This window comes from Amia ocellicauda, chromosome 13, assembly GCF_036373705.1.
Source record: "Amia ocellicauda isolate fAmiCal2 chromosome 13, fAmiCal2.hap1, whole genome shotgun sequence".
Taxonomy (NCBI): Eukaryota; Metazoa; Chordata; class Actinopteri; order Amiiformes; family Amiidae; genus Amia; species Amia ocellicauda.
Window position 1 is genome coordinate 36,512,310 of NC_089862.1, and position 27,696 is coordinate 36,540,005.

The 27,696-nt window shown below is 46.0% G+C and overlaps 1 protein-coding gene across 1 annotated transcript in view; it reads right to left on the bottom strand.

Moving 5' to 3' along the window:
• Window positions 1-1,723: 1,723 nt before the first annotated feature.
• Window positions 1,724-27,696, bottom strand: part of adgra3 (adhesion G protein-coupled receptor A3) — a 42,415-nt gene continuing 16,442 nt past the window's right edge. Inside the window, exons 3-19 of the mRNA XM_066720772.1 lie at window positions 23,776-23,847; window positions 20,158-20,229; window positions 19,234-19,305; window positions 18,721-18,881; window positions 18,092-18,305; window positions 17,538-17,702; window positions 15,499-15,700; window positions 14,189-14,338; window positions 12,617-12,778; window positions 12,282-12,482; window positions 11,803-12,007; window positions 11,307-11,515; window positions 11,011-11,135; window positions 8,155-8,278; window positions 7,834-7,979; window positions 6,654-6,749; window positions 1,724-3,407 (exon numbers count right to left, since the gene is read on the bottom strand). Coding sequence (XP_066576869.1) covers window positions 2,126-3,407; window positions 6,654-6,749; window positions 7,834-7,979; window positions 8,155-8,278; window positions 11,011-11,135; window positions 11,307-11,515; window positions 11,803-12,007; window positions 12,282-12,482; window positions 12,617-12,778; window positions 14,189-14,338; window positions 15,499-15,700; window positions 17,538-17,702; window positions 18,092-18,305; window positions 18,721-18,881; window positions 19,234-19,305; window positions 20,158-20,229; window positions 23,776-23,847 — 3,658 coding nt within the window. The 3' untranslated portion in view covers window positions 1,724-2,125. The remainder of the gene's footprint in view (window positions 3,408-6,653; window positions 6,750-7,833; window positions 7,980-8,154; window positions 8,279-11,010; window positions 11,136-11,306; window positions 11,516-11,802; window positions 12,008-12,281; window positions 12,483-12,616; window positions 12,779-14,188; window positions 14,339-15,498; window positions 15,701-17,537; window positions 17,703-18,091; window positions 18,306-18,720; window positions 18,882-19,233; window positions 19,306-20,157; window positions 20,230-23,775; window positions 23,848-27,696) is intronic.

A 27,696-nucleotide genomic window follows, 5' to 3' on the forward strand; every position in this document is an offset into this window, starting at 1 on the left:
CCGCTTTCATGGACCATTAAGCTTGTATGAGTTTGAGCGGATGTCATTTGGACTATGCAATGCCCCCGCGATGTCCTAGCGCTTAATGCAATGGTGTTTAGGCCCGTATGTTAGTGAGTCCTTATTAATATACTTAGACGATGTGATTATTTATTGACCCCTAGAAAGTGGAAGCTGTCCAGGTTTGGCCCCCACCGGCAACAGTGTGACAGGTTCAATCATTTTTGGAGTTTGTAGGCTACTACTGGTGTTTTAACCCTAAGTTTGCGAAGCTGGCTGCCCAGTTGCATGTATTACGGCAAGGGACAAATGCATTGGGCAATTCAGTGGATGCCACAGTGCCAAGTTGCTTTTGATACGTTGAAGGAAAAACTGGTGATTTTCGGAAACCCTTTCGAGTATAAACCGATGCAGGTTTTGGGCTGTACTGGCTCAAATACAAGATGGTTGGGAACCTGTAATTTCTTACGCCAGTCGCAGTTTGCACTCCTGAATGTCAAGATAAGAATTATAGCTTGTTTAAATTGGAGTTTTTGCCACTGAAATGGGCAGTGACAGTTAAGGATTATTTATGGGGAGACATTTTTACAGTCTTTACAGACAATAATCCTTTAGTGCATCTGAGCACTGCCAAATTGGGGGCTACTGAGTAAAGATGGACTGCACATTTGGCGAATTACACTTCTGAGCTGAAATATCGGCCAGGGAGTATGAATCAGATTGCTGATTAATTGTCTAGACTCTCTTCACGGTTAGGAGTGCAGGCTACAGCAGTGGAGCGTCTGGACGAGGAAGGTGAGGGTACACGGATAGAAAGGGAGTCAAAGCAGCAGGATTTAGTGCAGGCAGAAGTACGGGACTGGGTACAGAGGGGTCTTACCGGTCAGGACATTGACTTGGTCCGGGTGGGTCAAGAGGCTCCGAAGTTTCGATCTGGACTGGGGCAGTTATGATTGAGATGGGGGGGGTGCTTGTTGGGTGCATATACAGGGGACTGCCCAGTATACCCAGGTGGTGGTACCCCTGGACCAGGGTGGTTCAATCTGGATACAATACCATCCAGCTGCAGGTCACCTGGTCACTGATTCAACGGTATTTTTACTGGATGGCATTCGTGAGGATAACCGTAAGTGGACAAGTGAGGCCGAAGTAAGAGCCCCACTAGTTCCCTATGTTACATCCTACCCCATCGAAGTCTTGGAGATTGAATCTCTCTTTAGGTAGGCCGGGGGACCAGTTTACTTATCAGCTAGTTAGGGTAGATGGGTTTTCCTGGTTTGCTTGGGCTGTCCCTACTAGGTATCAGAACCGTGATGTCTGCAGTAAACGCTGTATGGGAGTGTATAATTCAGCCATTCAGATGTCCAGAACAGGTGCATTGGCCCTGATGACACAAGTGGGCCTGTTGGAGGATAAGGGGCCACAGCTCCCCCCTAGTGGTTACCTTCGCCAATTGTAACTCAGTGCTGGGTGGCCACAGAATGAGACACAGGAGGTCCGGCTTGATCAGCCTTGGTTCTTTGCCAGAGACTCGCCTTCAGACCAGCTAACTCAATCTCACGTGACCGAGCACAATTAAACGCGTTGCCGTGTTTATAAAAGTGTTGTGGTTCCAGCCAGCCTGAATTACCTGCATCCTTCGCAAGAGCAATCTTTTTATTTTCAAAACCCTTTGAGGACCATCTCGCTGCAGCAGCAGAGGTACTGGACTCAGTCGAGGGGATTGAAGACATTTGATTTATTATGTAGAAACAAAATAAAAATGTACAAAAGACCAGCCCGCTCTATATTCACAGGGCAACAGCAGTCATGCAGTTTCACATATAAAATTACAAAATTCAAGCACAGCATATTGAACAAGATTAATAGTTACAAAAATAGTCAATTTACAGAAACCCATGAACAAGTCCTCTTACAATCAAGTGTGACTTTCACACCATTTACTGATTTTATTATTATTTTGGGGGGAGGTTACTAACATTTTAAACCCAGACAGATTCACATATTGAATGATCATTTTAAATATCTGTAAAAACCTGTAAAACATTGAACGCAGTGTTCTTGGCCTGAAATCACGCGTGTCACAGTGCGGGGGGGCAGGGCGGTGTCCCTGCAGGAACAATCGCTACACAGTAGTTTCATGTTTCCACAAGCCCGTCCTGATATTGCCCGTGCTCTCTGGACTGAGCAGCGGCACCGTCTGTCCGCTGTCCTTGAGCAGCCCGTTCTGACTGGCCAGGTTCAGCCCGTAGGACTTGGGTTGGCTCTCGAGTTCCACCACGATGGGCGGCTTCCCGCTATCCTTGCTGGCGCTGGACACCGCCCCACCACCAGTGCCGCCCCCGCCCTTGTCCAGCAGGCTCCTGCGGTGCCGGGGCGCTGCAGTGCTGGCGTCGCTGCTGTCCGGCGGGCCCTGGCTCTGGTGCCGCTCGCGGTAGGCCAGGTAAGCGGCCCTGCGGTGCCGGGCGTGGTGGCTCTTGTGGAGGCCGTTCTGCACGCTGCCCTCCACGCTGGTGGGCACGTCATACGCATACTCCCGGAGCACGGTCAGCCGGCTGGCGCGGTGCGCTCGGGTCCTGTTCTTGTGGTGCCGGCCCGCATGCCCGTTGGGCCGGAACTGCACCTCCACAGGGGCCACGTGCATCTTGATCTCGGTGTCCAGAGAGTGCTCGGTCAGGCTGTTCTCCAGCTGCGCCGCCACCCCGTTGCTGGGTGCCGCCGCCGTGGGGGTAGGCTTGCACTGTGCCGCCTCGGCCTGCAGGTTGGTGAGCTTGCAGCCCTGTGACGAGAGCTTCAAGCTGGAGGCGGACTTGTTGGTGCCGGACGACTCGGCGCTGCTGTTGGTGCACTTGGGGGCGTCTCCGCTGCCGGCGCCGGACCCTGGGGGAGCGTTGACCTGCATGGAGTAGGCGGTCCTTCCGGGGCAGCAGGCGGAGATCCAGTAGCGCCGCATGTCCTCCCGGTTCACGCAGTGGTGCACCACCAGGAAGGCCCCCAGGCCCAGTGCCGCCAGCCCGAACAGGCAGCTGAAGACCAGGTCGGCCGGGTGGTCCTGGGAGACGGACAGCGCCCCAAACACCCACAGCGCCGCGAACAGGAGCAGGGTGAGTGCAGCGCCCAGCAGCTGCGCGGGGAAGGTGTGCTCGTTCTCCAGCGCCGACAGGGACACGGCGGAGTAGCGGCCCTGGGAGGCGGCGGTGGCGTCGTGGGGGAGGGCCTCGGCGCACTCGCCGCCCGCCAGCTGCTGCTGCTGCTCTTCCTCCGGCAGCTCCTTCAACTCATAGCGCCGCTCGGGGTGCCGCCTCAGCTGGACAAAGATGCTGAGGAAGTACATGCAATCAACGAAGACGATGAAGGCCACCGGTCCGTAAAATGCCCCCAGGCTGGGCTCCCACGCCATCCAGCAGCTGAAGGAGAGAGGGAGGACAAGAAATGCAATCAGGGCAATGCTTAAACTTTCAGCCCATTTCATGAGATACGAAACGATTCATCTGTCGTTTTCCTCCTAAAATCAATTGAGCATAATGGGTTATATATGAATTGTGATGTGCAGCCTGCCAGGAAGGCTCTGGTCGGGTTGTGGTCTTACTTTGACGCGCTCCATAAGAATTACACCCTACGAACTAAAGGCTGCATTCAACCTCCAGCCCACGATGTTGCGTCTCCAATGGAACAACTAGTTCATGAAGACAGTTTTTTTTAAATATGCTTTCTAACTTAAATCTACTTTTCCCGTGTAAAGGCTCAGAGATGTTATCTTTCAAGTCAGAAGCACTGCCCAGGGGGGAGGGGTTTCTGCACACTTCTATAGGAACCCAATGGAAACGTCACTCGTCACTCGTATCAAAAGCTGCCATTGGCCCCTGTGCCCGTCACTCAAACAGGTCCCTTCTCACTTCCCGTTTGTGTAAAAGGTGACGCCTGCACAGGAACTTCCTCTCTTGCGTCGGACTCCCGCATGACCTTGCAACCCCTGGGCAGGACTTCCTTTACTGTTACTGCACTGTTACTGTGAGGGTCAGTGTCTTGAACTGATTGCGTTCTGATATTGGGAGCTGCACTAATTGAGCAGCCGACCTTGCTGTTGTGTACAGTGAGCGAAAAAAGTATTTGATCCCCTGCTGATTTTGTACATTTGCCCACTGACAAAGAAATGATCAGTCTATAATTTTAATGGTAGCTGTATTTTAACAGTGAGAGACAGAATAACAACAAAAAAATCCAGAAAAACGCATTTCAAAAAAGTTATGAATTGATTTGCATGTTAATGAGGGAAGTAAGTATTTGATCCCCTATCAATCAGCAAGATTTCTGTCTCCCAGGTGTCTATTATACAGGTAACGAGCTGAGACTCTCTTAAAGGGAGTGCTCCTAATCTCAGCTCGTTACCTGTATAAAAGACACCTGTCCACAGAAGCAATCAATCAATCAGATTCCAAACTCTCCACCATGGCCAAGACCAAAGAGCTGTCCAAGGGTGTCAGGGATAAGATTGTAGACCTACACAAGGCTGGAATGGGCTACAAGACCATCGCCAAGCAGCTTGGTGAGAAGGTGACAACAGTTAGTGCGATTATTCGCAAATGGAAGAAACACAAAATAACTGTCAGTCTCCCTCGGTCTGGGGCTCCATGCAAGATCTCACCTCGTGGAGTTTCAATGATCATGAGAACGGTGAGGAATCAGCCCAGAACTACACGGGAGGATCTTGTTAATGATCTCAAGGCAGCTGGGACCATAGTCACCAAGAAAACAATTGGTAACACACTACGTCATGAAGGACTGAAATCCTGCAGCGCCTGCAAGGTCCCCCTGCTCAAGAAAGCACATGTACAGGCCCGTCTGAAGTTTGCCAATGAACATCAGAATGATTCAGAGGAGAACTGGGTGAAAGTGTTGTAGTCAGATGAGACCAAAATCGAGCTCTTTGGCATCAACTCAACTTGCCGTGCTTGGAGGAGGAGGAATGACCCCAAGAACACCATCCCCACCGTCAAACATGGAGGTGGAAACATTATGCTTTGGGGGTGTTTTTATGCTAAGGGGACAGGACAACTGCACCGCATCAAAGGGACGATGGACGGGGCCATGTACCATCAAATCTTGGGTGAGAACCTCCTTCCCTCTGCCAGGGCATTGAAAATGGGTCGTGGATGGGTATTCCAGCATGACAATGACCCAAAACACACAGCCAAGGCAACAAAGGAGTGGCTCAAGAAGAAGCACATTAAGGTCCTGGAGTGGCCTAGCCAGTCTCCAGACCTTAATCCCATAGAAAATCTGTGGAGGGAGCAGAAGGTTCGAGTTGCCAAATGTCAGCCTCGAAACCTTAATGACTTGGAGAGGATCTGCAAAGAGGAGTGGGACAAAATCCCTCCTGAGATGTGTGCAAACCTGGTGGCCAACTACGAGAAACGTCTGACCTCTGTGATTGCCAACAAGGGTTTTGCCACCAAGTACTAAGTCAAAGGGGTCAAATAGTTATTTCACTCATTAACATGCAAATCAATTTATAACTTTTTTTAAATGTGTTTTTCTGGATTTTGTTGTTGTTATTCTGTCTCTCACTGTTAAAATACACCTACCATTAAAATTATAGACTGATCATTTCTTTGTCAGTGGGCAAACGTACAAAATCAGCAGGGGATCAAATACTTTTTTCCCTCATTGTAAGTGGAGGGCGTAAGAGTCGACCTGGAGCCCCGCTTTGTATATGCTGGTTGTAGACCGATCCCAGTAAGAGCGTGACTGCAGTCCTCGCTCCTGGACAGCCCAGGTGAGGCCCCAAGGGGCACCTGTCTGGAGTTGTTGCCGAGGCCCCTAGCGGTGCACGTCAGGGCAGGCTCCCTTATCAGCTTGCTGCCTCCTCCCTTGTGACGGTTTTGTTACACAGTAACCCCTCCCCCTTGGGCAGTGCTTCCGACTGATAACAGGCTGCGATTGCAACCCCCGATCGTTATCTGAAAAAGGAAGCCCTGCCCAAGGGTTGCAAGGTCTACGAGAGTCCGACTCGAGAGGAAGTTCCTGTGCATCACCTTTTACACATACAGGAAGAGAGAAGGGAGCCGTTTGAGTGACGTGCGCAGGGGCCAATGGCAGCTTTGATAGTGACGTTTCCATTGGGTTCCTACGGAAGTGCGCAGAAACCCCTCCCCCCTGGGCAGTGCTTCCTTTTCAGATAACCGGGGTTGCATTTGCAACCTCTCGTTTTGTTCTCTTTCCTGCAACATGGAATGCTATTAAATTTCAAGATTTTATTCTGTAGAGACATGAAAAATGAAGCTTTTCCATTGTGTAAACAGGAACAGTTGTCGCTTCAAAGGAGAGCAGCTTTGGAAACAGCAGTTGCAGGGAAGTGCAGCGAGATCTATTAATAGATAGACCAGTTCATTTTCTTCTTATCAGGGGGCAAAACTAAAACAAAGCCATCTTCATCATCTTTCTCTTGGTGAATTTGAACATGCGCCGCGGCCCTTCAGGAGAGACGATGTGTGAGGCTCCTCACAGGGAGGGCAGAGGAATGTGAAAAACACAAAGCTGTGTTGCTGGAATTGACCATGTGTGATTAATAAAAGCTTGAGGAGCAAAGAAAAATTGACATATAGTGCACACACACACACACACACACAATAGTACCACATTGTTGATCTTACTATGGGGCATTGGCTTGGCTTCCGTAGTTCTTGATATTGGCGGCAGCGGTGATGCCACAGACGATGACCGGGATTCCCCCACCGATCAGGTAAAACCTGGAGGAGGAGATGAAGGGACCGTTAGTGTCTTATATCAGGGATTCCCTACTATCACCATTCTATAAGACAGTAATAGTAAGACATCGGCAGTCCTCCTATATAAAGGTGAATGGGTCATTTACACCACAGCGTCTCTCAATGGTTTTATCAGCTGCAACATCACAGACAGGTCAGAGCAAAATTGTGACGACTTCAGACAAATACACTAACCTTAATGTCAGCAGCGCCATTTCAGGTAAATAACTAAAGACCAAAGCTGTGATTCCATCAGGAAGCCTTTTGTGTTGCACATTTAGAACAGTTACATCACTAATAGCAACTCATACAATTTTACATTTAGATCTATGTAACACATACAAATAATCTGATAAAAGCAGAGTTACAAAAACAATCTGTAAAATGCATTTAGTTCCTCGTACTGAACACCCTCTGACAGCCTGAATCATTACTGACACCTTGTGGTCAGAGATGACCCTGCAGAGATCGACCACATCTCACCCTGAAGAATACAGGCAATTTTAGTTTCTCAAGCTTGACAGATAGATAGGTTAGCTTTGGTTGTAGTTTTATCAGTGTGAAGGAAATGGCAGAGTTTAATGTGTAACATCACACACCCAAAAATGCATTTTAAAAGCCTGTCAAGATGTGTAAAATACCTTTACATAATGAACACTATAATTAACAATGTAAACGAGACAACCAAGTGAAATAAATGCAGCCTGATACAAGAACTGTGCAGCACAGTCACAGTCGTCTCCGATTTACATACAGCTCGAAGTCCTGGATACAATTACTCTGTAGTTTTATCTTGCAGAAGGTCAGAACCACAGCTTGTGCTAAAGAAATCCTGCGACCCAGCAAGGAGCATTGAGAGAACATGTGGCACTGATTCTGTACTGGATACAAACTATTAGTTCAGCTGTGGGAATCTACTTCAAGAAGAGGGGAAGCTTTACTGACAGGATAGGATGTCGGTGGTCTGTGGGCAAGAGACCAGGACACGCTGATGAAATTCAAATTTATTTATAATTAACGTCTCATATTTGGCATTTCCATGAAAAACAACTTCTTCTTGATTTACCTGAGCATGGGCCGGGGGGGCGGGGGCGGCTCGTCAATGTCCTCGCAGCGCTTCGCCTTCCTGGTCACCTGCTTGAAGATGTTGCGCGCCGTCACGCCCACCCACAGCACCGTGGCCAGCGAGGCGTAGTGCAGGACGATGCCCACCTGCAGGACGGGCAGAGCGATGGAACCGGGAGTCAAGAACCATAGCAGCAGCAGAAATCTTTTCAGAATTTTTTCCATAATGAAATCTAAAGACTGCAACCCTCACCCCCGCCCCCAAGTACCCAGACTGCCCACCACGGCTCTACCCAGCATCCCCTGCTGTTCCCGCACTCACCGCCTGGCAGATGCTGGCGCTGCGGGTCTGACTGATGCCCCCGACGAACACCACGCAGCTCAGGAACACGTGCAGGCACAGGTTCACCAGCATGTGCCAACACTTGCGGCTGATCCGGACAGAGCTGCGGATTCAGAGAGACAGGTGATGCCAGCAGCTCAGACGCTACTCGCCCCTCTCCTACGGTTCACTGAGAACCACCAGGACAGGAAAGGAAGAAAATCAGTCGGTAGATAAAGGCAAAAACCAATGGGTTATTTGTAGGGATGCCTCGATTAATCGGCCTATTCATCTATTAATTACAATCAATATTTTCTCTATTTAAATGGAGCAGATTTTTATTTTTTCATTACAATGACTGATTATTATATGGTTAACACTAGAAGCGCTGACATCTCAAACTACCTACAAGAGCCAAAAGCGCTCATTTTAACCGATAGCTCTTTAAATGCTGTGGTATAATAACGAAAGGCAAATTATCAAATAAAACTAGCACAAATGGAGTAGGGTATTTAAATGTAAATATGAACATAAAACATTAAAATGATTGGTATAAATAAAGTGCTTTTTTTCTAAACGCGTACACTGCACAGTCAAACAAACTAAGTGTTTACTTCTCAAGCTTGAGTGGCGTAATCACTCAGTGACCACTCAATCTGACTACAGTTGTAAGACACTTGTAATGCTATACGATGTGTGTTTTTCACAGACATGAAAGACTGTAGACAGGTAGGACCGCAACTTGAACTTGATTTGCGTTAATGCAGCTAAAACGCGGTTGGCATACTTCATACATATGCTTTGGAAAAGTCAAGAATGGGTCTGCACAGTGTATTTAGCAATTTGAATTAAATTGTTCAAACTGAACAGCCCTGCACTTCCATAGTGTTAAATGAAAGTGTTAAAGGCGAATCACTCAAGAGATCTCATGACGAGAGCGACAGTACAGTGGGCCCTATTCATCAAAGTGTCGGTTTCACAAATCCTAATCATGGACAGAATAATAACAGTTTAAGAACCGTTCGTGATTCATCAAATGTGGATTTCGCCTTCCCCGACAACTGAGTGACGTCATGGCATGTCAATACCAACTATTTTTAGGAATCTGACAAATGCTAAAAACATTGAGTTTCCTAATTAGCTTATCATTGCCTATGCAAGTAGGGGAAGCGGATTCATCAAACATTTCAGGTGCAAAGAAGGACCGTTTTTCTGTCCTAGTTTAATTAACACCATGTTGAAGCTGTGCTGAACACGGACACAACATGCACGGGGCTGCGGCGCTGGCAGACAATGGGGGTGCACATGCATTTTCAATGGATGCCCATGCAGCATAGGACCTTATAAAGGCCGTTACATAACTGGAGGATAATATGTGAATAAAAAAGTAAAAAATTAAGACAAACAGAATACAATACAAAATAAATGAATACATATACAAATAGATAAATTAGATCAATACGTTTAGATTACCCTTTTTATCTATTTATGTATGCTTATTTATTTTGTATTTTATTTTATTTTATTTATTTATCTATCTATCTATCAGGAGCAACTAGATCTCCTGCCATACCGGTGCACATTAAAGTCCAAATGGGAAGTTAGGCTACTGGATCGGTCCAGAGAGCGGGAGGGGATCAGCATGGTGAGCCAGACAATTATTAGGCTATTATTTTTTTCTTAGCAGACGCCCTTATCCAGGGTGACTTATAACGTAATTTAGATTGCTACAGTGTTGTGGCAACATTGTGTGTTAGCAGGAGAGTTGTAGTTATATGTGTAGAGTTGTAGTTGGAAGTATGCACACCCTCTATTTTCAACAATGTTAGGAAAATAGTGTTAAACACACTTAAAAGAAAAGTTCAATAGAGAACAACTTACACTTCATACAATGGTACATTACTTCTGCAAAATAGTGTATGCATACTTGTTAAGACCACTATCCTATACACAGAGTTTCATACGGGAAACAAATGCTAGTTATTCCAATGTTTGTTTGTTTTGTCCTGAAATATTGCAACAATTTAACAGGGAACGGGCTGAAATAACATCTACCCCAACTTAAATTAAACATTTAAACCTTATTCACAGACACGGATATAGTAATAAAGTAAATCTGTAATATTTGTGGTTCAGTGACCGCCAGCATCAAACCTTGCGGATTATTGCAAAAAAACTTTTACGGATATTGTTGTACCTTGGAATCGGTTAATGCTTCTCTATTGGTTTAGCGAGTTTGTAATTTGTGCATTGGCTCTGTGTCTTGGGATTGTGCATCTCGTAGGCGGTCCTATTTTAATTTATGCATTCAATTCTGACAGAGATGGCTGTAGAACTGTCGCAATTTCGAGGTTTGAGGAATCGCTCCTGATTGTAGGAAAAGGTGTAAACAAGGAAGTGTCGCAAAAAATCCTTAAACAGTTCGAAAGGGCCCAGTATCCATGCACAAACGGGAGGGTTACAAGCCGGTAATGGGAAAACAGTCTAGCTTTGGATTCAAACTGGATTAGGAAGGAAAAAATGAAGACAAAGGTTTTATTTGCAAGCACTGCTTTTCTTACAAGTAATTTACAGTATCATGTGAGAAAAACATCCGTTTGCTGTAGCAATTATAATTTAGTTTGTTGAATAAAATTATTTAGTGTTTTTCAAAATGTCTTATTTTTTTACCATTCCCATTCAGCGTTGTTATACTGTAATATCAATCCCGGGTTAATGTATTTATTGAAGTAATACTGTGTGGCACAACCACTTAAAGACCGTTACACTGTGGTTGCTGTTCACCGGTTACCAACAAGATGAACCTGCACAAACCACCGTGCTGGCCGCGGCCAGGCAGAGACAGCCTCCTCCTACCTGTGATGGTAAATGTAGCTGACGATGACGGTCATCAGGCACAGCAACAGGACGACGGCCGTGGCGTAGGTGACGGGGTGGAGCAGCTCGACAGAGGACGCAAAATGCTCCACTGCCTTCAAGTCCTGCAGAAAAGGTAATGACACAAATCTGTGGCAGGATGTTTTCATTGATTCTTTCAGTGATTTAAAAGTCTCTCTCTCTCTCTCTCTCCCTCTCCCTCTCTCCCTACCTCTCCCTCTCTAAACATAAACAAGTCTCCTGTGTCCCCCCGGGGTGCTGGCGATCCCGCTTACCATGAGCACGGCATAGCTGTTGACCGAGTTGCACGAGACGGTGGTGAAGTTGTCGTCGGCGTAGAGGACGCGGCAGCCGTCGCTCTCCCAGCCGCCCTGCCCGTTCAGCAGCCCGAAGTTCCAGCAGGCCGCCACTGCGTCCGTGCCATGGGCGAAGCGCCGTAGGGAGGCATTGACCGGGGTGCGTAGGTTCCTCAGACTGTGCCCATCTGCAGCAGGGCGGGACAAGAAAATAATCTAATGTGATCAATACACCACTGTTTAATAGACTGCAAGACTCAAGTCTGTGGTCCGACTCATTTTACAAATGCAATGGATAGCCATTCATAATGTGCAAGTTAAACTGTCCCATCACATACATAATGTCCTACTGTGCCCCTATAAAGGGTCAGGAGAACTGTGTTTATCTTCTTTCGGGGACACACGCCGAGTCTCTAAGGTTTGTGCTGGTCTTGTCACCCCTCAATGACACCGTGCTGCCGACGACCCAACACACCGATCTTGGCGAGGATGACCGGCGTCGCCACACTCCTCCTCTTGCCGTCGTCCGCCAGGACCGTGGAGTTTCCTGTGGCCGGGAACAGCTTCCCGTTCCTGAAGGCCAGGAGCTGCAACTTGTAGGTGCCATCGTCCTTCTGGCCGGCGTTGGACTGAGAGAACAGGCTGGCGGGCAGCTGGATGGACGCCTCCACAATGGTGTTCTGGAAGAATTGGGACCAAAACCAAAAGCCGAAAATGAGGGGCGCTGAGTCGGATCAAACCATCACATTATTCTTCTCCCTCTCCTTTTTCATTCATAGGCTTATAACAACAACCTCGGCAGCGCCAGAAGCACTCGAAATTGAAGGGACATGCGCAGAGACCAGATCTCCTCACTGGCATCCTCAATAGACCTGCACAACCTTGACTAGAAACACAAACCACACCACTTCATCCCACAGAATGTGTGAGTGGCCCTCGCTGCTGCTCACCCACCTTGAGGGCCAGGCTGGACAGCGTGCTGGTCACGTTGCACTTGAAGCTGAGGTGTCTGTTCAGGTTCAGGTCGGGGTCCCTCCTGCTGTAATCCCCCGGGCCAGAGCGGTCCGGTGTGATCTTCTGGAAGACAGTGCAGGTCATCCCGTTGAACGTACTGGCCTTGATCACGTAGGCCTCCAGGGCGATGTTCGGAGAGTGCTGGCAGAGGGCGAAACAAACTCAGTCATTAAGTACCAGAAATCAACACATCAACACCAAAAATGCCAAGACCACCCCAATCTCCTTGTGTCAGATTCCAGAGCACAGCTTGGTGGAAACCCTGCGTCGCTCACCGTGGAGTAGACCGGTCCCCCGCTGGCCAGCCTGTAGCCGGCGATCCTCTGCAGACACTCAACGATGCGGGAGCAGGCCCTGGACTCGCGCTGAGCCATCCACAGCACCCTCTCGTCCGCCAGCATCAGGTTACTGGAGATGTCCACCATCACCGCACCCAGCTGCAGAGAGGACAGACACACAGCCTTCACACTCGTGCTTGCGCCACATTTAATTATCTTGCGAAAGGCGCTATATCAAATAAAGATGGATTGATTGATTGATTGAGTGATTGACACCAACTTGTTCCTACACACTGAGCACAAGGAAGGGTTTAGTTGGTAAATAACGCCCCCCCGCACGCGCAAGTCAATATTACAGGGTTCCCAATGATTATTTATTGGTTTAATTTCTTTATAGACTCGCTTCTCTTAATACATTTGAGGAGATGCATTGTCACATTGATTTGAATTAAGATAGCAGCAAGAAAGAGGGGAAAACTGTGGAAAAACATCCAAAGACATTCCATAAGGGTTTTTCAAGACATTGTTGCCCTGTCAAACGTGTCAAACGTCATCTTTAATGTTTATTTAAAAAAAGGTTTTCTACGTTTCCTGTGCAGTTAGTGATCCATAAACCATCACTGCCTATAGGAAATGTATAATGCAAAAACTCCCGTGGCACTCCCTCTCTCCCTTTCTTGGGTCTGGTTTCATAAGGCAGTAAGGAGAGATTTCACCGCCAGCTTCATCGGTGCGGACACTCCAGCCAGACATCGCAAAACTTTCCAGTGGGAGGAAACAACACTGAATCAGAAGTGAACGGCTACAAAGGGATCCCTTCACTCGGTCAGCTCCATAGTGAGATCAGATCAGGTGGTGCGGAGAAAACGAGAAACACAAGAAAACTGAAAAAGGTGTCTTTGTTCTCTGCAGAGCGAGGGGGGGGGGGGGGGGGGGGCAAGTTCTGTGAAACATCAGAAGCATCCCAACACCGATCTGGTATCAGATGCCAAGCAGGGACGGTCCTGGGTCTGGCAGTTTGGTATCATGGCTGTTGCGGAGCAGTTGTCACACACCACGGCTCCGATTAAACACCGCGGCTCTGCTCAGGGCTGCACGGACCGGGTGATTGATCATTTCTTGGGGTGTTTTCTTAATTCGTTGCATCTTCTTTCCAGCTTCTTTCCACCAACGTGGGAACCAAACACAGACACTTTCTTCTTGTGTATCCCTCTAGAAATTATATATTTTGAGATAAGCTGAACAAACACTACTAGGTACCTACCCAGCATGCACTGCAACATACCAATGAGCAGGTAGCAGCTTATATATATCACCCGCATTATATATATATATATAAAAACATCAAATTTGTGACAGGTCATCAGTATCTGTCATTAATGTCTCCACAAGTGAGGCAGAACCCAGAAGACACTGCAGAATCATTTCAAACCAGCCAATCGACAGGAACAGAACAGCTGGGCTACCCCTCCCCGATTACCACATACTGGACGACAGAAAAGGAATAAGCAGACTGGAGCCCCGACAGGCTGGTCACACAGCAGGTCGTCGCCTGTAAAAGGAGCCCACCTCTTTGTACTTCTCTGCAAATTTCCCAAACTTCTCAATCATCTGGGCCACGAAGATTACATCCATCTTGTCAGAGAAGTTGGCGGCATCCACGGTGTAGGCCAGCAGCTGCTGGGCGGTGGTCACTGCGTTTGTCAGGTTCAGAGGCATCTGTGGAAAAACAGCAACACTTTTTATAATTCTCTGTGTAGAGCAGTGGAGCCCAGGGTGTCACGAGCTCCTGTAGTTAGAAAAACACTTATTAAGTCGGCCCCCAAGGACTAGAGTTGGGCTCCTCTTCTCCATCTCGAAAAGGTCTGGATTTGAACTTCAATCCACTAATGACAATGTTCTGCAGTAAAACACTGGTTACTTGTGGAGGAAGAGCTTCCAGAGGCCGAGTCTAAGCCTTGATGGATGAGTTTAACTTTCAGAGAACTGATTAAAACGTTGTCCTCAAAGAGCAATGCTCCAGTGAAGTGTTTAAGAGAAATTACTGGATCAGGTTCTGCACATTAATAGTAATAAGGGTCACCAGGTGTAACAGAGGTGTCTGTTCGACTGTTTTATTAGAGGTGAGGCCATACTTAATGCAGAGCGTTTACTGTTGACAAGGTTGTTCAGACTGAGACCTGCGGCAAAACAGCCTCAATGGCACACAAAGTCTTTGTAACCATTTTGTCTCGTTTCGTTATATATACACATTTCATTCTGTATTTAGTTCTGTGAATCAGTCTTCTGGTAATTGCTTTATTGGTTAACCTTATTTTACCCACTTTGCTTTAACCTCATTTTGGTTCATCGTTCTGGTGGATTTGTAGGATTGTGAATTGGGCCACTGTCCCCGTGTGCGCAGTTCCCAATGGAAAGCACAGAAACTGACGCAGAAGAAGTTACTGGGGCGTCTCTGAGGAGGATAATGTGTGCCTTGTTGTTGCTGAAGACCCTGGTCGAGCCCCAGACAGCCATGATTAAACGGTGTGATGTGAAAACAGCCTTTGGTGTCCAAGACCGTTACAGAGCCACATTTTAAATTTTAAATGGTAACTTTCCAAGAAGTAAAAGGTGTATTTAAGTTGGTGTCCTTTTGTCCTTGTTCTAGCTGCCCAACTAGGCTAGTTCTGTGTATTTTGTGTATGTAAACCAGGTAGAAAACAAACACGGCTGGACACCTTCAGTGCAAGTGCATATCTTGCAGATTGGACAATCTCAAGAATGGATAATAAATGCAGCGTGGAGGGCGGCAGAGCCCACAAAAATCAAGACTGCCACCACCGAGGAAGACAAGGACAAATCAGGTACACATTAAAACCAAAAATCAAAACAATCACCTGGTTGATGATGTACAGGACACGGGTGACATCGTTTGCGTACTGGCACCTGGAGTAGTCTTCTTCTGCCCAAAGCCCGGCCCGGTCACACCGGCGCCACGCCCCGCGGTCATCGGGGGAGGAGCCGGGGTAGATGCCCGTGCCGGCGGGGTAGCGGATGCAGGGCAGGTACGCGATGATGCCCGCCAGGGTGCGAGGCCACCTGGGGAGAAGAGCACAAAGGGAGGGTCCATCACATCATGTCAGAAACTCATTTCATTTCAGGGCTGTAGGGGAGTTTTTTCGATCCACTCGCCTCGTTTAATCGATTTTAAATGAGCGCAGACATCGATAAGATTAAAATGTTCCAATGCAGTGTGTGAAACCTGTGAGATCTAATGTAACAGGCTGCCAAAAGGGAGAAACACTTAATCATCATCATCGTTTTATTCCCCCTATCAATGTCGTAAGATCTTCTCCCTGAAGGGAACGTGAAGTAAAGGGAGAAACTGGGGAAAAAAAAACTAAACACAAGCCTGGCGTTCTGTCCAAACCTCTAGCGCGATTAATACCAATTAAATCAAGCAGCTTTACGTGCAATCCTGTAAATCCTCTTCTTAACGGAATTATGTGCATTTCAGGTCAAAGTTTAAGACTGTACAGCACAAAGATTAAAAGGTATTAACATCAGTAATAAATAGAGCTGAACACCAAGTCACATGTCTTCTGATGGTCATTATAAAGAGGTGGGCAGAAATAGTTTAGATTTTTAAATAATATGGAACAAGAAAAAAAATAAAACTGTTGCCAAGTTTATTTTTATTTTTTGCTTTCAAAGCACGCAGACGCACACAGACGCGCAAACAGCAGCGTGTCTGCCACTAGGTGTCAGTGTAATGCTGGGTAACTCAGTGCTGATCTGATGCATGGCTTTAAACTGCATCTTTAGATCCTCTGACACGATTATAGGCCTCTTCAACAAGTTGATTTCGGGAAAGCGGTTTATAATCATTTAAAAACTTCTTCTCTCTAACTGATGTACAATACTGAATCCCTGCATAGTTACACTTTAGTAAAGGCATTTTCACTAACTGGTTAATTATTTGAATTCAGGTCACGTTAACAAATAACTTCTGAAAACTTCAGAAGCATATATTTAAATACAGCGCAATATCCCCCGTCGCTTTCAGGGAGTTTGAAAACATGATTCAGGACATTGAAGTCTTTCAGATATTTTCTCTTAGACAGAAGATACAAAGTTTCCAGTTCAGAGGTCTTTATCAGAAGCCTATTTCTCTGCACTGTTCATTGGACTGACTTTAATCAAAATACTGTTCACAATTAACAAAATGCCACTGAAGTGTCCATATTGTAATCAAGTGTAATAAGCCACTTCCTTCCTTCCTTCCTTCCTTCCTGTCTCAGGCTCTGACTGCTACACTAACCTGTGTGCTTTCAGACTCTTATTGCAATGATGATTTCTGCTGCTGCGATTCACTAATTGCAATCCTTCATTACCTTGGCATCCACACAAGTGCACCTGATTAACAGATATAGATTTGCAAACCCAATAAAATCGATAACGTCAATTATCGATTAGTTGGGTCTACCTGGGGCTCAGCTACAAAAAATATAGCTGCACATCAAATTAATTAATTAAGTGTGTAATCATGATTTGAAAGAAAGGGATCTCACTGACTTGTGAAAAATGAAGTGACGATTTAATATGAAACTTAATTCTGCTTCTTTTCCCACTGGCACTAAATCCATCCAATGCTTGAACACCGTGAAGAATGAAAAAAGCCTGTTTGGATGATCTAATATTTAGAAATGATCTAGAGCCCTGATTATGACCCTTGCAAGTAATTTGGGAGCTGCTGTCCACCTCTCCACTACCCACCTGCGGATCTGCCACCCTTGTCTCTAGCCCGTGTCCCGCTTGTGCAGCCGTCTCTCTGCAACCCCTCTGTTATAATGCCAACCCACTTCTGGGCCCCTGTCTCACACCTCTCATTCACCCCATCCTTGCATAGTGCAATTCAAGACGGGTCGGCACAGACCTGAAGTCCCCCTTGTTGTTGGTCACGCGGTCGGGGGGGCAGTGCTTGTCCGAGCTCTCCAGCACCATGATGTTGACCGTCCGCGTGTTGTTGCCGCGGCTCGTCCGCACACGGCACTCCCAGCTCCCCGTCGAGCCGAGCTGGATGTTTGAGATGGTCAGGGCACTGGGTGGGGGGGGAAATAAATCGGTGCTTTAAATTCCAACACTCTAATCCAGATGCTACAAAGTTACAAAAGGCACAGAAGAATACAGATTACTTTTCCCCCCCCACTGTTTCCCATCATGTCCAAAAGTAAACAAAAAAAAAACTCAACAAATTACAATTTTGTTTCCCTAACAACCAGTCAAATACACTGACCAGCTCCAAGCCCCTCCGCCCCGCACACCACGGTTACTTTTTGCAACATTAATCCCCTCTAAAAAGAAAAGAAAAAAAATAAGCAATATTTCATTGTGCAGTTGTTTTGTTATGGAAAACGGCCCTTTCATACGCGGCGGCTGGACCGACCCGTGGGAGCCACAGAAAACACACAGAGACCCGAGTTGTCCTACCTGGCGATGTGCGAGCAGTTCTGCACCGTGCTCTTCTCGATGACGATGCCCTGGGAGGCGTCGGGCTCCACCATCTTCCCGTCCTGGTACCACAGCACCTGCATGCCTTTGTCGACGTAGGAGGCCAGGCACTGGAACGGGAGGCTGTCGCCCTTGAACACGATCTGGCCGTGGGACGGGGTCATCTGGAAGGACGGCAGCTCCAGGGGCGCGTCTGCAGGGATGGCACCGGAGAGGCCAGCGTTAGGGACCGTTTTTTAAAATATTTTATAGGGCACTCCAATACAAAACCATTTCTTTCAGGACTGTGTATCAAGAGATCAAGACATACAAGAGATCAGAGCTCTCTCCCTTGTTTTTATAATCTTTAGTTTAAATCCCCTATCAGAAAATTCAATGCTGCACTGCTGGTACTATAAATATGACGCTCATAATTAATTAAGCTGGCAGTCTCCTCTGTCCAAGGTAACTTACAAGCTCAACAAGTGTCCAATACAATCAATACGCCAATTCACATATACATTATCCACATGCTTTTGTGAGGAAACAAAATATTAAAGCACACAGTTAAGCTCCGAGTTTCTCTGCGCCAGCACCGAGCAGCGCGGAGCCCGGCTGGCCTCTCTTACCGCACGTGAGGTTCTCGGCCTTGATGGCGCCGAGCGTCTCGCCCTGCAGGGAGCGGGGGTAGGCACACTTGGAGTCTCGCACGCCCACCCCCTTCTCCTTCACCCACGAGATGAGCCAGCGCAGGTTGCAGTCGCAGAGCAGGTACGGCGTCTGGATCTCCCTGTGGCAGAGCGAGGCGAACACGTTGCGTCAGCTTGTTCACAATGTAGAAACACATTAGAACGGTGACCCCAAATGTGACAGAATTTCAATGTATTGTTCTTTGTAATGCTTTGAAAATGTTTGGATACGGGTATCTGCTGAAAAAGTAAATGACAATAATATATGACCAGATGCATTCTGGGTAGTGACACCTGAAGGGGCTAGTGCAATCCTGGTACTTTGAGAAACAAGTCTGCAATGCGTGCTGTATGAAGTAGCTTCTGTATCCAAAGGCAATAATCAGGTTTGTGAATTTCTCTTCATCCTCGATGCAAGTGTAGAAACCATTAAATGGAAGCTTATTAACTCACAGTGTCTTCAGAGAGTCAAGGCCGTCGAAGATTCCTTGCGACAAAGACGAAAACATATTGCCTGAAAGGTTTCTGAAAGGTACAATGGACAAAAGAAGGGCATCATTAAGGTGAAAAAAAGCTTTTGCTCACCTAAATGTTTTTCTTTTCTTTTCAAAAGCATATTTAACTGTGAAATATGAGCCTCGGCTCGAAACAAAGCTGCAAGTGTAAACCACATTTCAAAAGAAGCCTTAGTCTGAAGAGATAAATCACCTGCTTCGCTCCGGCACTTTAAACACAGAGCGCATTCCCAGAGTCGCTTAGGAGTGGCAGCTTTCCAACCGTACGGCACAAAGGGCTTCCTCTCAAGCATTACGTGTTTTAAATCAAATGCAAACGTATTGAAAACTCTCAAAGTCTGAATTTGATTAGTTCAGGTTTAATCAGAACAATTTTTATTGGAAGCTGTTCATCAAAAGTTAAGTATGAAGAACGGGCTGACAAAGAACAAAACCGTTAGGTGATTTGGGAACATTTATAAATCACAAAGCACTTTTGCCTTCACCATCCAAAGAAATACTGGCAAAAGGGTCTTCGCAGCCACATGTGGCAATTATTAAAGTGCGGTTACACCTGCGACGAAGGAAGCTCACTTTCCGATTGCTAATCAAAAAATAGTCACTGTTTTGGCATCAGATACTCAGCAATTAGCCATCTGTTCAACACATGGGACTCCAGTGAACATTGTGTGCTGATGTATTGTCCCAAGTACCATGTCCTTGTAATATAGTTTAAACGAGATTATGATATATTATAAATAACAAAAACACAAGGTGAATTCTAACAAAAGCAAGGCTCAACTTTAAACACCCCTAACAGAGTATACAAGCTGCTGGAGGCATCAGAGTTTCTGGCGGAAAGTTTTAAAGTTATGATACTCACAGGCGGATGAGATTCGAGAGGCCTTTGAAGATGTCCACGTTGAGGCAGCCGATCCTGTTGTTTGATAGGTCACTGAGAGAGAGACAGTTGTTTTTAAAGTGTGCAATATTTTACACCGGTGACAGCTGGTTTGCTGTTCTAGCACTATTTTCTGATCTCTCAAAAGATTGTACTATTCCCTTACAGCCGTATCCTTGGTGCTGCCTTTCAAAAAGATTCAATACAATTAATGATAACCCCCCCCACCGTCAAAGTGCTCCGGGGCATCGACATAAAAGAGATTCATATTCTGTTGTGTCAAACAGCCTCATATATCATTTCCCCCCTTCATATATTATGTGGTTTCCTTTAACATTGTTTATGCCACCGATGCACTAAAGGGGAGACAGATCAAAAGGTTAGCAGGTACTATGAAAGCATTAACTACCGCACACACATACACAAAAACCTTTGTATTAGTAAATTAGTAAATTGTGGGGGTGTCAATCTCTGTGCCACACAAGGTAGGCAACTGCCAGCATTGTTCAAAAACAAATTAGATCTGGGATCCCTTATCCAATTAAGCCCAAGTCTTGCAAAAAGGAATCACCATGTACTGCTTCCCTTTTGTATCGGGTATGACCATTCTGATAGGAGATCCCCCCCCACCCTTATCACGCACAAGGTTCAAAAGGGCCAATTAAATCACGGTGGCCTCTGCTTTATTAAAATATGACAAAATGTCACAGGAACATTTGAAAAGCAGCTTGTAAGGGGCAGCCCGAACATGAGGAAGAGGTCGAGTCTGTGTGTGCAGAACGGGTTTGCTTTGTTTTAGGATATCTTTAGCAGCAGCTGAGAAATGTAGTGTGAAGTGATTAGTCCTACCCTTTGGAAAAGAGGGGGAAGTTTTTATTTCTTGGAGTTGCCTCATGCTTGAGGAATGCACCTTTCAGGAGGGTAATCCTGAGGACAGAACCTCCCAGGGCTTTGTTAAACACCTGGCCCAACTGTGGACCAACACAGGGGGGCCACAATCACTGCAGATGAATCACAGGTCACACTTACAGCAACGGATATCGAATGTTGTAATGAGGAACAGCAAGGACAAACAAAACCAAAAGGGGCCGTCAGGGCGGTTCGTAATCATTAATCCATTGGGTGGCTTAAAATGTCTTATGGTCACAGTAAAACAAAACGTGAAAAACAAAATAAAGGGAAAAAAGTTAAGCAAATGAAAAGACGACAGTCAACACCAGGGGGCGTTTTCTACAAACGTTCATCGGTTCCTCTCATTCTCAGTCCAGAAGAGCAGCTTTGAATACAAGCTGTGAAGCCACTGCCTAAAGTATGATTCGTGTCCACTGGAAAGAGTGAATTTAAGTATTTCCAAGTAGATAGAAAATAATATATATCCAATTTAGCATGCAGCAGCAGCAAGTTAAGACAAGTAGATCCAAGACCAGGGTTTGGTAAATAAAAGGGGCTTCTCTGAGTAGAAGAACTGGAAATGAGTCTCTGTGAAATAGAAGTGAAGGGAGACAGTTCAACAATAGAAACTGCAGTAGAAATACAATTGAGCAATTTGAAGCACAGCAAGAACAGGTGGGAAGAATGAACGATTGAGAAAAGGACAGTGAGAAACGGTACACTGGGATTCTTTGTGAGCAGGATTAGTACCGATGGTCTTTAACAACGGTCTACCCCCCAGCTCCAATCCCCGCCCCGCTTTGTAGTGTCGCCACAGTCCAAGATCTGCATCGTAACGGGCATTTGGGTATAAAGGCCATCTTCCACGAACCAAGAGATTCAGATCCCATCCCAGCTGCCCCTCCTCGAAAATATCACTGTGCTTCACTCCCAACATGAGACGACGCATAAAACCTCTGCTACCACTGCCAGAAACCCCCTAACAGGAACATCTGTACTCCTCTAAACATGGGGGTCTCCCAGCTCAGTCCACCGCATCACTGAATCTAATCCGCTGCACAGCTGGCAGAGGAGGTGTCAGTGTCTGCTCTGACCCAAGCTTGGTTTTGTGGGATCATGGCAAGTCCTGAGGAAGGAAACCGATACGTCGTTCCAATCCTCAAGTCAGTGCAGGAGAGCAATGACAATTTCAGTGGGGTCACAAAGAGGGAAAAAAATCTGGTGACAGATGACTCTTTCCGCATAAAAATACACCTTTAATTCATCCGAAATCGCTCTCTATGTTTAAGAGCTGGTCTCTGCTCATCGCACGCCACTCCCTCAGGAAAGCCTGTGGACTGTGCCAGGAGGTTTTGAAACCCCAGTTTGCGTTGGCAGAAACAGAAACAAAACAAACAAAACAAAATCCATTCTCATTCAGAGGCTCTCATTGCACACAGATTGGTTTATTATTATTTCTTCTACCGTTGAACTGGAAAAGCACAAGGGATACGCAATCACAATTCAACAACTGCTTCCAGGTACGTCTTCAGCAATTGCGAAGCAGACAAATGTAACGCTTTGAAATGTTGTGTGAACTGTAAGACTCTCTGGATAAGGGCCTCTGCTAATTAATTAATTTACACCAATAAATAAATCATGTATGTATGTATGTATGTATGTATGTATGATGAACCACAGACCAGTTTCAATTAGAGATATCAGGCGGCCACTGCAAATATCGGAGCTGTGATCATAACTTGACGACTCAGTTTACAGATGACCTCGGCAGTCTGTACTGACAACCCCGATACCACATTGACCATAAATAAATACACATCAATTGAAGAGTCATACAGGCAGTGAATGAACATGTAGCCCTTATGACAATACTGCCAGTATGGGGCTACTGACCACTGTGTAAAGAAACAGCTGCCCTGTCCAAGCCACATCCGGAGTCTGGAGTATTTAAACAACTTTGTTTAACATATTGTTGCAGGACACACAATAGCAAGGGCACACAGGAGAATGATGGAGAATCGCAATCAGGCAGAGACACCAGATGAACCCAGATTCAAACACACAGCACAGTGCAGAGGAAAACAATGTACAGATATATCATCTCCAAAAGAGATGGTATATGAACAGTTTGAACACAATTAAAATTAAATGAAATTATGGGGAGGGGACAAAATTAATAAATCCAGATCAAAAAGCAGCACCACACAGACTTGCATCAATGTCAAACGAAGCACACATTCGAGAAAAGCTACCTAGTGCTTTAACTTGAGTGTCCAAGTCAGTCCACAATTCCTAGGACACTGAGACACAATGGGGGTGTGCAACTCTTTCTCCTATTACATTAAAATGCAAATTATTACATATTTGCCAAGCAGGTGTCTTGCGGTGTGTGACACACAAAGCTCTCCAATCACATTTCCTGCAACACTGAACAGCTGATTCGGGTTTCCGATGTGATTTGAGGAGTAATTTCAAGATAACAAGGTTTTATTAACTACCAGAAGATAAATGTAGGCTTTGACACATTTGTGACAAAGAAAACACTGATCAACTGCTCATCCAGTCCCATCAGTTACAGGAAAACCATAAATGCTGATCAGACTGCCTTGTTTGTCACACAATCAGACATCAGTATTCGCCTGGTAGACTTGTGGTAACTGTGGAGTGAGACGAGAACGGGAGAACATCAGCAAGGACTCTGATACTCACAGTCGCTTCAGCGCCAGCAGGCCCACAAAAGCACCCGGCTCGATGTGGTTAATTAAGTTGTTCCGTATATCCCTGGAAAAAATAAGAATTACAGTTAGAGAGAAAAAGTATAAGAAGAATAAATGAAAGTTACAGCCAAATGGCACAAAAAGATCAATATTTGTGCTATTTTGAATATTTTCTCAATCACAAATATCTTACTGCTGTTCAAAAACATTTAATTGTACCCCAATTGAAATAAAGGACCATTGTTTTCACCAGAGCGAGCTGTAAGTGTAAGGCACAGGCTGAGGAGCAACGCCAGAGCTGCCCCACGGATATTTAGATCAGAGATACCAAATTCCCCGGGTCTTCAATGTCTCCAATCAAAGAATCGCACACAACCTCGACCAGCGGAGGTGACCGAGCCGAGCACTAACCACCATCCCGGCTTTCCTTTGTGTATGAAATAGATCTGTCGGCTTCGGTCGGTTTTCCATATATTATTATTATTATTATTATTATTTCTTGGCAGACGCCCTTATCCAGGGCGACTTACAACATAAGTGCAAAAATACAGTCAAGTACAAAGCGGTTATGCACATTAGATTAGAGGGCAAAAACCAGTCATACGTTTCAAAGTCTGTACATTAAGGGTTAAGTGTAACAATGTGCTCTGATGAAAACACTGGGTCTCCGTCTCCTGGAAGGACCACCTGAGAGCAGGAAGCGGGAGGAGTGTCTGCTGTATCATCTGCAAGCTTGACAGGAACAATCAGCGATGCGTGCCTAACAAGAGAGAGAGGGGCGGGTCGCTGTGAAAGTAAGAGCTTATAGTGCTTCGAGAAATCACCGCTTCCCCCACTCAAAATGTCCCTTAAAGGGCTACGACAAGCATAGGATCGGTTTTCATTTCCTTCTGGGAGAAAAAGGAAAGTGCTGGTGAAGAAAATCTTCATTACAGGACTGGATAGGATCCTTGGATCACGTCGTTATTAATGGACACAAACGAGCATGATGGGGCGGATGGCCTCCTCTCGATTTTGATCTCCACTTTAAAACACGATAGTTTCACAATTCTGGAGGGAAAACTAGTCACCCTGCTTATTTCTGTGAGGAGGAGCAGTAAATTAATTAGCAGATCATCGTTAAACAGCTCAGCCGTTTAGTGCATTTCGGCTACTGCGGAGAGGTCTCTTTTACCACACAGGCCGCTGTGAACTGCAAAAACTGCAATTTATAAAGCCTTAACCAAAGAAGGCCAATGTCAACTCGGAGAATGTTTCTTCACAAATTAATAAACCAGAAGACGTTTATTAGGACCCAAACCCAGGCTGTGTTTAAGACAATTGGAACATTTACTGCTCCCCCCCCCCCCCCCCAACCTCCTATATTACAAATACCCAGAAAATGGGATCTGGTATAGGACTATGAACTGAGCTCTCACTACAGAGGTCACAGACAGCCATTGTTGAAGGATTACTGACAGGGAACAGCCAGCCCAGATTAGGTTCCACCCAGTTCCCATTCGGGTCGTGTTGAGTTGGAGTATCGAATGCGTCAACCGGACAAAAGCAGCCCAGCAGGGCCCGAGGGGGTGGGGGGGTCCTACAGCGCTCAGTTGAACCCCAGCAGCATCGCCACCATCCAACACATTTAAACACCCAATGAGGAACCAAGGGCGGCAGGCGTTTCTTTTAACAAATTCATTATAAACGCTTTAACCTGGTCACCATTACGTTATTTTATCGTTGCACCTTAAAATATCTAATCGACATTAAACTGCACAAGCAGAGGATGAAGACGGTGGGCCCACATTCAATGTTAAATTAACAAAAAAGGATGAAAACATAGCTTGTATTATGTGCATTTATTTATAATACAACACAGTTCATGGCACCAGAAGGTTCCTGACACCTGAGCGTCACCAGGATGTAGCGGCTCCTCTGTGTCCAGGTAAACATCTTATAGTAACCTCTGTTCTTGGGGAATGCTGTAGTGCGTTTCACAGTTTTCCACGAGAGGCAGCCATCACACGTAGGTCACACCATAAACCTCCACTTAAAACCCACGAGTAAACGACACTAAGCTCTCTGAAACCCGACACCCACCAATACTCACGGCAATTTTCTTTTTGAAACACTGTAAAACGGTACATGATTAGGGAGGGAAACCGTAACCAAATTTGCCAAATGTCCCTGATGCTGTGCAGATCATGTGTGATTTACATTGGTCTGACAAGTTTGACTTGATCATGAAAGATATACCAAAAGGCTCCTTTCATTCTATGACTGTATGCCTTTTGGTTTATTTCCTCCTTCAGCTTTTCAGGGTTATGCGAAGGAAAATTTTAAACATGCTGTGTGGTGTACACTGACAAGGTACTAATTAAAAAAAAAATGAAATTCCATCTGCCCTCCCTCTCGATTTCACATGAATAGTGCATTTAAATACTTCATGTGTGCACAAGCAGACAATATGATTTCTATAAAGCAAGTATGCAATGGAAAAAGCATACAAAGAAAGAGTGGCAGGTTTCAGGATATGGAAATAAGTTTAAACAAAACAAACACATGAACCAAATCTGGAGTAAAACGCTTTGAAAATGAAGTACTTTGGGGACAAATATCTGAAGCCTGTGTTTAACCTGAGGGCACAAACGTAAAACTATATACACACATACACACAGCTCTGGAAAAAAATAAGAGACCACTTAACACTGATTTCTGAACTTGGAGTGGTCTCAATTTTTTCCAGAGCTGTATATAAACTTTAAAATTGAAGGATTAGTGACAGTGCCAGGTTTCTTTCTGTGGGTTTTGAGTGCTGATTTCAATTATATTTTAATGATGCATACATAGAGCATTGCCTAGATTTTCAGTTAAATATAAAGTTTAATTTCAGTTATAAAATAAACGTATCGTTTTAATTAGCACTTGAACAGGTCAGCAGGTTTCTTGATAAACTGTAGTGTAAAAGAAGCGATGTCACTGATTTGAATCCTCTTTAAATAGATTCGTCTATTTGTGCAGTAATGTTCAGCACAATTAATCCCAGAAAATGTACAGATACAAATGACTCCTTCCTAAAGTTAACTTGCCTTCGACTGCAGCATTTCTACCCATTCGACACACAGCACTCTGTAGCGGCCCTGCCTTGTGCGAGGGTCTTTCTGGGTCAGGGCTCCTGACAGTCTCCGTTTGAAGCGGCGCGCTGTTCGCGGCGATGCTCTGTGTGGAATTAACCGGTCACGCCGTCTGGATTAGATTCAGATTTCTGCCAGGAAGGCGACAAAAGAAACTGGGAGCTTCACTTTCCAAGGGAGACTCTTCTTTAAACCTCACTAAATCATCCCAATCCCCCCGCAGCCCTGCGATTTCACAGTGCAGCCATTGTAATTGATTTATGCCGCTTGCCACTCACGGTGCTTTATGGCTACGGCTGCCAAAGAGGTCCCGCGCAGCCAGTGGCAGCCGGGGACCGAGGGGGTTTCCTTTCAGGGCATCTTCGGCACGGAAAACGTCCGGCCACGTACAATAGGGGCGCTGTGGTGTGAGGAGTCCTGAGAAGGACATCGCCCATCTCTGGTCATCTCATTACAATGACAAAGCCGAGCTCTGCCTTCTCCGAGAGAGACTAGAAATACCTCTACGCCCCCATCCCCAAAGAATCATTTCATCATCAGTCGCATATCAGGGGAGTGTGGTACACAGCGCACTGGTCCACCACATCTTAAACCTACTCCTCAAGGAGCCAGGGATTTCCATGGGCTCCTCATAGTGCAGGAACCCAAATCCTCACGCTCTTTCTGCAATGAGTTCCAGGAGCAGCTAAAGCAGGCGCTCTGCTCACAGGAAGGATGGCAGAACCACACCAGGCACGTCTGTCTGGGCCGAGTTGGGCGCAGTGGTGTAATGCATTCCACACAACTGTAAACCTTTC